Source organism: Gastrolobium bilobum, unplaced genomic scaffold, assembly GCF_033153095.1.
Source record: "Gastrolobium bilobum isolate Gb01-03AN ecotype WA unplaced genomic scaffold, APGP_CSIRO_Gbil_v1 utg54104, whole genome shotgun sequence".
NCBI lineage: Eukaryota > Viridiplantae > Streptophyta > Magnoliopsida > Fabales > Fabaceae > Gastrolobium > Gastrolobium bilobum.
In genome coordinates, this window is record NW_026898191.1 from 29409 (window position 1) to 40503 (window position 11095).

General features: G+C 33.2%; 1 protein-coding gene across 1 annotated transcript; it reads right to left on the reverse strand.

Annotated features, from left to right (window-relative positions):
* Positions 1-1909: 1909 nt before the first annotated feature.
* Positions 1910-3278, reverse strand: LOC133313729 (proline-rich protein 4-like). The gene is made up of 2 exons (XM_061515134.1): positions 3112-3278; positions 1910-2674 (listed from the first exon to the last, which is right to left on the reverse strand). The coding sequence occupies exons 1-2, from the start codon at positions 3221-3223 to the stop codon at positions 2097-2099; spliced, it is 690 nt and encodes a 229-aa protein (XP_061371118.1). The 5' UTR covers positions 3224-3278; the 3' UTR covers positions 1910-2096.
* Between the last annotated feature and the right edge of the window lie 7817 nt (positions 3279-11095).

Sequence of the window (11095 nt, forward strand, 5' to 3'; positions counted from 1 at the left end):
TGAACAAATATAATCGATATGTGTATAGGATTCTTAAATACTTAAACGGAAAAACTGTTCTACCTTTGTGGAAGACGTTTTTATGTGCTACACTCTTGTGTATTTTCGCAAATATATAGTATAATTTTTTGACAAACTAAATTTTTGTGGGTTCCATTCTTTTTTTGGTAAGAGTGACAGACAAAGTTGTCTGTCTCAGGAAAAAAGTTGGACTAATACTTAAATAGGTCCAACTCAAAAAAAAAAAAAAAAAATACTTAAATATATATTCGTTTCTTCAGTATTGGAAATGGTTTTGGTTCAGGCCTGTCAATTAAAATTGGTTTTGGTATAAGCTTACACTACTCTGAAAATAGGGATAAGCTATTTCTCTATTTGGATATGGTTTTTATACAGGCTTTAAAATTGGAATTTGCTTTGTTATAAACTTACGATATTGAAGCCATTAGGACTAACTAATGGTGAGGGGCCTCGTTAACGTCGATAAGGTTATAAGTTCAAACTTTAATATCAACGTTGTTTTATAAACTCATGATATTTTTTTTTTTCAGCAAACTCTTTATTATTAAGTGAATGTCATGTTATTATAAGTGGAGTTATGACGGGACAGCGAAAAAATTAAAAATAAAATTGAAGTTGCTATCAAAAGGTATTTAATTTGAGAAAATTTTGAAAAATTCCTTTATTTAAGAAATTTAATCTTTTGAATGGATTTGACAGTCGGTTACGAACTTACAGCCGCTAAAAAACTATTATCTTAAATTAATATGGAGGGTTATATTTAATACTATTTTAGTTTTATTACATAATTTTAATTATCATTGGATCAACTTAAAATCGATGACTATTATTTTTTTATTTTTTAATCGTTGATTTAAAATTGATTCAACGATAACTAATTAGGTAATAAGAATAGTAAGCTTAAAATGATAGTGCATATAAGTCTTTTAAATTAATGACACAAATTATTAATAAATTTTCTAAAATAAAAAATAAATTTAAAGAAGTATAATTATTCACAACAGAGATACTGAATAAATAGAAAATTTTAATTTGACATAATGACTCACTCCTATGTATTTCCAGGTGTAATTTAAAAAAAATGAAAAGGAATTTTATTTTAAAAAGTAAATCTAAAATCGCGTAGGCCTAAGGGAGCACGACGTTTATAGTTACCTCTAAGAAACTTGTAATATTAGTTGGTGAAGAATCATGCAATTCAAGTCCGAACAAAATAACGGTAGCTCAGCATGAAAATTGAGTAGGTGCGATAAGAATATATATTTAATTTTTTTCAATATTATTTTTGATGGAGATTAAAATCTTAATTTTGAACCTACTCGGAACTCCGAATTACATTTAAGAAACTTACAATATTTAATTGTGACGAATCATACAATTCAAGTCAAAACCAAATAATAATACTTCAATTGGCTCATGGAAGTTAAGTTAGTGGGGTAAGAGCGTGTGTTCGATCCTCCTAATACCATCTTTGGGGTTTAAAATCTTAATCTTGGATCTGTCCCGAACTCCGGATTAGTTCATAGAGAATCTATACAATTATCGAGGAATAATCTCCCAAAAAAAAAAATACAATTCAAGTCATATGTCATTGCATAAATTTAAAATTTTAGAAGGGAATATTAGACAATTAATAACTATGAGAGATTTTGATAAGGTGATTTTAGTTTTAGAAATAAATTCTTCAGAGTCAAATATAACATGAATATTCAAAAACCTATATGACACATACAATGATGAGGAAGTACTAAAATTAAAATAATATATATATATATATATATATATATATATATATATATATATATATATATTGTATGGTTAGTACTGTTGTACGAGTAGCTTTGCTCAAAATTTAAATCACACAAAATAATGAAAAGAAACACAAATTAAAAATACTATTTAAACAAAAATAGTAATAGAAAATCAGTAGGATTCTTGGATTACTAGAATCAAGTTACAAGAGCAATCCTGAGAACTTTATTGAAGCGAAAGCATTAATTACATATATTCCAATAAAATACACATGATGGGTACAATTGGATTATGCTAACGCAATTGATGTCGAGATATATAGACTATGGAATAGGCTTAACAATGGGAGGAAATGGTTTTGGAATAGGCTTAACAATTGGAAATGGCTTTGGTATAGGCTTGTACACTGGAATAGGGATAGGCTTAACAACTGGAATTGGCTTTGGTATAGGCTTAACAATAGGAATAGGTTTGTACACTGGAATAGGGATAGGCTTAACAACAGGAATTGGCTTTGGTATAGGCTTATACACTGGAACAGGGATAGGCTTAACAACAGGAATTGGCTTTGGAATAGGCTTAACAACGGGAATTGGCTTTGGTATAGGCTTATATACTGGAACAGGGAAAGGCTTAACAACAGGAATTGGCTTTGGAATAGGCTTAACAACGGGAATTGGTTTCGGAATAGGCTTATATACTGGAATAGGGATAGGCTTAACAACGGGAATTGGTTTTGGTATAGGCTTAACAATTGGAATTGGCTTTGGTATAGGCTTAACAAATGGAATTGGTTTTGGGAAAAAAAATCCTTTGAATTTTGCTTCTTCATTATGTCCTCCTAGGCTTGTCTTTGTATGTTCCTCATTTACAAGCTTCCCATCGGTGTTCACTTCATTCCCTGAAAAAGGAATGCAAAAGTACATCAGTTAGATATATAATAGTTCCATGATAGTTAATTTGAATTCTTTCATATAGATATATATATAGAGTGAATATATAAATACAAAAAAGAAATGTGCCAATCTAAATAGCAATATAATTACACCTCTTGTGGTGACCATACTACTAGATGTCAAGTAGCAGAATAGACCACAATTTAATTACATGCATGTTGATGCTAAAATATATCATTGAATTGAATTAATTTGGATGACAGTAATAACAGTCAAAAGTTTAACTAGCAAGTAACCATAATTTTCGCTGACTGATTTTAATGTATGAAGTGTTGTGGCTAAGTGGTAAATTTTCTATTTCCTAAAAATTTAGTCTTAATAAATATACACAATTCATGAATAGTTTTTCATTCTTCATTCAGTGTCAGCATGAGCCACAAACCTGAAACTTCAGTTGTTGCTATAGCAGAAGGAGCATAACAGAAGCTGGCAATAAGCAACAAGGGAACAAAGAAGCGCAAGAGTGCGCATTTCAACGTGGAAGAATTTCTCATTGCGAAAACAACTAGGCCAAACCAGCTTGGTTTGGCAATGAAGCTGAAAAAGGGAAATGTTTGAAGGATTGAGTTACTCTTGTCCCATACTTGCATTATTTATAATAGCTTTCCTGGGACTAACTGTGCATTAAGTGCTCTATCTGCTATTACTTTTTGTGAATATAGTCCTAGAATTTAGATTTAGTTGGGTAGTTGGGAGTGTTTATAAGATCAATGGCGTTTAGCACCGTTTTTGTCGATGAGATGGGTTCTCCCTCCATTAAATGAGCCTCACAAGTTAGGTGCTTCTTTTCCTTTTGTGTGGTATATTGGAGAATATTGTATCGAACAAGGGAAGGTTCAAACATAGCGTTGCAAGACAAAGACATCAAAAGCAGAAGCAAAATGATCAATTTAGGAAGTTTTTGGACCGCTAAAATAGCTGCACATTAATTAATATCGCTCCAACTGAAGCGCTTGATGAATAGATGCCCACTTACGTTAAATTCGTGAACGAGATCCTCTCTAGAAATAAGAGATAGGAGGAATTTCAAACGGTTGCTCTCACACAAAAGAGTAGCAAATACTTGTTTAGAACGTTATCTCCGAAACAAGAGGATCCAAGGAGTTTAACAATTCCTTGCACCATTGGTGACCACTATAGTAGTTGAGCACTATTTGATCTATGGGCAAGCATTATAATAACTCTAACCGCTGAACGAGGGAATGTGAACTGATTAAGGATTTAATAGTGAATAAATAGGAGTTATGCCATGACTTATGTTGGTAAAAGCATAGAATAAAAAAGAATTCGAGTATCGTTCACAGCAACAGAAAATTTATCTCTTTTATCTATTCTAATTTTTAGCTTCTTGAACTTGATTGTATTTAATTTTTCAATGAAAATTTTGATTTCTAAAATCGTAAACTAATCAAAAGTGCTCAATTCATGTTCAAACAGTTTAGAATCAAGATTAAAACTCTAGAATTCTGATTTCAAAGACTTTCTCTTAAAAGTTTCATGAATGCATTTTAATTGTTGTAGCAACTATCTTGATAGAACTTGATTTTTGTAGAACCTAACTGAATTTTCCCAAGCCCAGTTATGAATTGAGTCAAATTAATCCCTTAATCTTGAGTCAATTCATTGATGAAGTGTAATCAATTTCTACCCCAAATGATCCATAATCTTGAAGTGATTAATTAATGAAATTCATAAACTCAAATTTTTCAACAAAAGTTCATGCAAGAAATGTTAAAGTCCATTCCTGTGGAACTCAAACTAGAAAGTTTCATTAATCAAACATCAAGAACATGCACAACAATTCAGATTATGAAATAGGTACTCATCATTTTCGTCAGAATTCTAGAAAGAAAATTTAGCAATCCATGTAAAAAAATAAAGCACAAGTAAAATTTGACATAAAAGGATACAGCAATAGTACCTCGGACTCGGAAAGTGATAACGAAAATGGCTAACCCAATAGCTGATTCCGCAGCTGCCACCGTTGAAACCAATGAAGCAAATGATTGACCCATCATATCATCCGAAGAAACGGAAAATACCAAAAAGTTCGAATTCACAGCTAATAACATTGATTCAATTGGCATTGACATAATAGGAATATTTCGTCTATTAAGGAGGATTCCCCGAATACCTAAAATAGAGATGATCATAGAAAATGTAAAATATTTGATAGGATCCGTTTCGGAAACGTGGAATGTCAGAGAAATTCATGTTGTTCATTCACAAAAGATCAAAATCAGTAAAGAAAGTTAGAGGTACAGATCAATTGATTCTTCAAAATGTAATTGCTAAAACTAAGAAAAGCTTAACCACAGTACTGAAAATCCAAAAGCTGCGCACGAAAATCCATTTTCTTGAATCCCTTCAAGAGTGATGTCCTTTCTTGTACATGTATCTCCAAGAAACTTACAAAGCTCAAACTCAGACTTTAAAAGAAAACTAAAAGTGCTCAAAAAAATTGAAAACTGACAAAACAAAATTTCTTCTAAGTGTCTTTACAACTCAAAGACTTAGACTTTAAAACTAAAAACTCCAAGTGAATGTTGTCCATTTGATTGCTCGAAAATCAATCCACAGTTCAGATTGTTCCACCTCAAGTCTTTCCTTCTACTAACCTTCTATAAATATCAGCATATTTACAAAATTTCCATTATCAGTCCACATTCCTTATTAGGCTCATTCTTTGCAAATTAGGTCACTTTTCATGCAAAAATCATATTACTCCAGCCCATTTACTATAAGAAATACATTGCTAAGTTAGGAAAATTTTACAACTAACAAAATACCCCAAACATAAGCAACTGCTTGTCCTCAAGCAGACATCCAAGTATAAGATTTTGTCAACTATTTTTTCTTTCAAAATTTTAGTTATTGAGCCAAATTAAGTAGTCATGACAGTATAATTTTTTTTTATTACATTCCAACCCTTATCATCAATAACTCCGTTTGTCATTCAATATCCACAACAGACCAATGATTTATTTCATACTAAGTTATTAATGAAACAAACAAAAATCATTGTTACACTTCATATCAAACAATCACTCATCATAACTTATATCAACTAATGCCTAATTACCGAGTTCCTCACTGGTCTCTTTCACCCTTTATTTTCACTTTATTTTTATTATTAGAGGTCAGTCACTCATCATCATAATACATTGTTGCATCTTTCCTAATTTACCTAGACACTTGATGTCTAGTATACCATTTCCATCAAAGAGTATTTTAGGCTTGTAATGGGGCTAGGTTTGGTCTTTTATTTTTCAGGATACTTGGCTTACTATGGATAGCCTTAAGTGTCTAATTAACCCTCAATAGGCTTATAAGACTTAATTTGGTGAATGACAATAAGAAACAACTTCTTTTCTTCTCTTTTCTTTTTTACTAACTCACTTCTTTTCATCAAATGCACCATTATTTTCTTTTTGTTCACCCTCTTTTTCGCCATATGTTTTCTTTATATATATTCTAATAACCCTTCTTTTCTTTTCAATTCCAATACTTGCATTCTTCACATTCATTTTTCTTTTTCCTTCTTTTTTTTTTATTTTGTTTTATCACTAGGGGTTCTTTCTCCTTTTCTTTTCTACTTGATGCTTCCTTACTTTTTCCTTGCTCTTATTTTACACCTTTCACTTTTTTTCTTTTTTTTTATACACTTATTATTTTTAAGCTAGCTTCTTACAGCCTTCTTTACTGCTTTAGTCTTTTTAGCCTAAGAAAAATTAATTAAATACTAAGACTTCCAAAATAGGGTAGGAAATGGAATTTGGCTACTACTATACAAGTTATATATCAAAAAAGAAAGGCCAAGGCTCAAATAGGGGTTCAATGGATTTAATTCAAAGACAAGGTGGGCTGTTTAGATTTAGGTTTTCCAATACACAAACAAGTGCCCTTCTCATATGGAAGTATGCATACCAGTCGTCTAGGAATTAATTAAATAAAGAACTCCAATGTAAAGTGACCACTCAACAAGGAAAATCATGTGTTTTGGCTCAAATTCTTACTAAGGTATCAACCAGTGATGCAAGCATTGGTTAAGCTAAGCTATGTTAGAGTTTTTTTTTTATGAAATGCAACATGATGTTGTTGTTGGACAAATACTCAAGAGGGGGGTGAATTGAGTTTTACAAAATCTTTTCGCAAAGTGCCTCCTTTGATATTTTAAAGACTATTTCTTCAATAAAGTGATTTAATAAAAGAAAATCTAAGTGTGAGAGCAAGTGTAGTGATCAACAAAGTAAGCAAGCGAATATATAAAGACAATCTAAAATGCAACTTCAATACTTAAGTAAAGAGGTTAAGGTTAGAGAAATTGCAAACTAGATGTATCCTGGTTTGGTCTCCACCACCGTGACCTACGTCCAGACTGAAGTTTCTCAATCAATTCTTTTTACTAACTATCAAGCTTGAGGGTGCTTGACAAACCACTACAACCTTTCAAGACTTCGGGCTCTTGGTGCCTCACAATTTTTTCACACCTAATTTTCTTAGGAATTTGGTGACCTCTCTAGTGTATAGGGTTCACTCCCTTAACTATTAAAGAAATCAAATGGAGGTGTTTAACAATGGCTAAGTACTCTCAAAGTACAAATAATACAAGTTGAAGAATAATAGTTGTTGACACTCTCACAAGAATAAAGCTCAAAGAGAATTTATGATCAAGAAGACAAGAATAATGCAAATAGAATGATAATAAATGATTAATAATGATTAAGAAGTGTGTCCCATCAAGCAGAACAATATTCTCTATTTATAGAGGGCCTCCATGGCTGTTTTTGCACTCATTTTCACAAAATAGCCGTTATTTTGTCTTCTGAACAGTAAGTAATCGATTACCATTGCTTGAGTAATCGATTACCAACCTGTTGAAAGGTTGGATTTCACCCTAAAATGATTTTATCTTGATTCAAATCAGTTTCAAATACTTCTTAAACATTTGATAAAAATTGAAAACTATATTTTCATGCTAGGAATGTATTTGAATGTCAAGCAATGATTTAATGCATGTATTTGAAAAAATACTTTGAGCTTCATTAACGTAAGGAATCAATTACCCTTTCAAATAATCCTAAGTCCTATGATATGTTACTTTGAAATTGCTTGGACTTAGAGTCTTATCTTGAAGCTTGAGTCATGATCTTGTTTAGACTTCTTTTTTATGGTTGGACTTTGAAGCTTTCTTTCCATGCTTGTTTGTATAATAACCCTCATTAGTAGTTGTGGATTTAGTATTGGAGAATAATTAGAAGTAAAAGAAATAAAGTCACCTTTGGTGAAAAATGAGTTAAAATGACAGTTAAGATGTAAAAATACGGGTAAATAAAGTTATCCAAAAAGTGAAAGTAAAAATAGAAATATGACTAGAAAAATATTCTAGTCCATTGGGTAAAGTTTGGTTATGAATGGAGGTGTGTAGATAGATAAACCTTTACCCAGTTGGATTTAAGTTGACCTATATAAGTGAAATTTCAAAAAAAGTTACTATTCCTTCTTATTTTCTTCTCGCGGACGACAGTGAGGGAGGAAGAGAATGAGATTTTGAAATCCAATCTTCCAAGGCTCATAACTTGAGCTAGAAAACTCCAAATCACTCCGTTCCAAAGCCAAACTTATAAGAAATTTTGAGAGGAATCCATTGGTACCAGTATTTCTGAGTGGGTTTCATTGTAGAGAGAGATCCTCCTCCTCCAAGATTTCGGATTTCATGGATAATGGGGATTTTGATGGAGCTTGAAGCCATGGGAGCTTGAAGTAAGCCTTCCCCTTCGTTCTAGGTAAGTTTATGTTGAGAAATCTTGGTTTTCTTTTAGTTTTGAGGAAGATTGAATCTAGGTTTTCATTTTGAGCATGTTAGAGCTTGATTCAGGTTTAGCTCATGTTGAGAAAAGTGTTTGGATGAGAATTTTAACGGTGAAAATGTATTTGGAAAAATTAAAGATACCGTATTTTTGAATAGTGTCGTATACGTGAATAGTGACGTATACATGAATAGTACTGTAGAGATGAACAGTATCGTATAAATGAATTAATGAATCTTGGATTAGAGGTGTGTGATAAGCTTGAATTTGATGGACTAAAGCATTGGAATCATGAAGTTGGCATGATTTCCTATATGTGTCTCTTAGCCATTTTCAAAGGAAGTATGTGCTATGAGTTACTGTTTTACAAATCGAGCATACTTTTATGCGTGGAATAATATTCTAAGGTGTACGGACCTTCGCTTTGGTGAAATAAAAAAAGAAAATAAGGTAACTCCTTTGTATGACCTTAAAATGAGTTTTAGCCATTTTCAAAGGAGGTATATGTTCGGAGATATTATTTCGCAAAGTGAGAACACTTATATGCGTGAAATAATTTATATAGGTGGCTAAGCTTGGGTTTAGGCACGAGACAAAGAGAAATCTTATAGCTCCATTGTAATGGGCATTCTGCCTTAAGTTGGGACTATCCTAAGACTAAGTGAATGTGTGAAATTTTGTGGGGATTTTTTGAACAAAGAACCACCCACTCATGACTTAATATGATTAAGTAAAAAGAAAATAAACAATAAAGTGTGTGTCTTGTATATTTACATGGCATTATATCATTTTATTGAGTTTTGTGTTGAATTCCTTCTCTAGGTGTACTTAGGGACTGTGAACGTTTGGATTCTCGTGGAGCATGATAAGTAGCTTGTTCTTCGAGTAAGCAAATTGTAAAGCTCCAAGAGGTAAGCTCTATGTTTATGGGGTTCGCTCCTACTTTGTGTTCCGCCATAGTGTACGAACTGTGGTCAGGTTGTATGATATGTATGAGATATATGATATAGATGCATTCATATAGAGCTATATGATAATATGATATGTTTTGTTTTGATGTATTTACTTTGATATGTGTTAATATGATATGTTTTGTTATGATATGACTTCTGTAATATGATTTCTGTAACAATATCTGGCCATTGATTGTATAGTACCTGGATGTTCGCTTTGGGGTCCTCCCTCGGGACTGATGGTGTACGCCTTTGATATGTTCTGGTTCCGCTTTGGGGTCCTCCCTCGGGAACACGTGCGTTGATTTCCGCTTGGGGTCCTCCCTTGGGAATGACTGCGTATGCCTCTGATATGTTCTGGTTCCGCTTTGGGGTCCTCCCTCGGGAACACGTGCGTTGATTTCCGCTTGGGGTCCTCCCTTGGGAATGACTGCGTACGCCTCTGATATGTTCTGGTTCCGCTTTGGGGTCCTCCCTCGGGAACACGTGCGTTGATTTCCGCTTGGGTCCTCCCTTGGGAATGATTGCGTACGCCTCTGATATGTTCTGGTTCCGCTTGGGGTCCTCCCTTGGGAACACGTGCGTTGATTTTCGCTTGGGGTCCTCCCTTGGGAATAACTGCGTACGTTTCTGATAAGATATGTGTATATGTTTTGTTTGGTTATGATATTTGATTATATGACATGTTTTATGGGATACGTATGATGATTTTGTAAATGATATTTGTTACGTACGTTGATTTCCGCTTGGGGTCATCCCTTGGGAACGATTGCGTACGTCTCTGATATAACACGTTTTGTTCTGATGTGAGTATTGTGATGATTTTTGTAAAAGATATTTGTTACGTGTGTTGATTTTCGCTTGGGGTCATCCCTTGGGAATGACTGCGTTTGTCTTTGATAAGATATGTATATATGCTTTGTTCAGTTATGATAATTGTTTATATGATGTTTTGTATATTATGTATCTGACTTTCATGCAGGAAGTGAGCCCAGGGTATGGAGGGTTTTCCATAAACCTGGAGTTTACTAGAGATTCGTCTCTAACCCCGTTTGGGGATATGATTTCAGGAACACAGTTAATTGAAGAATCTCATGGGACAAGGACACTAACCGTGGCTAGAGGTACTAGTATGAGGATGTGGAGTTCTGGGTGGTCGGATGCTACTATTTGTTTTAGACGTATTTTTGGAAAAGATGTATTGTTGCATAGTGTTCATATTCGATACATGTACATTTATGTATTCAGGCATGATGATATGACTATGTAGTATTCAGTTATGTTATGTATTGGATTGCATGCTAATAGATTTGTGGCACGGAGCCAAGTTCAGCACGCGCCCATAGATGGGTATCTGAGTATATTGGCATGACTGGTACTTCTAGAAATATATATTGTTTAAACTGTCTATCAGGAACTCTTGAGAGTGGGATTGGAAAATCCCCAGTTGTCCGATTTACAGAGGTTACTCTGTCCGATTTTCGTCTCCGTAAAATAAGAATTAAATTAGAAGAAGTATGCAATGTGATATGTCATGTGAAAAAGGATTAAAGAAAAAGAAAAAGTTAGTTCGTATTTTCGTAAGTTAAGTCTTCCGCTGTTT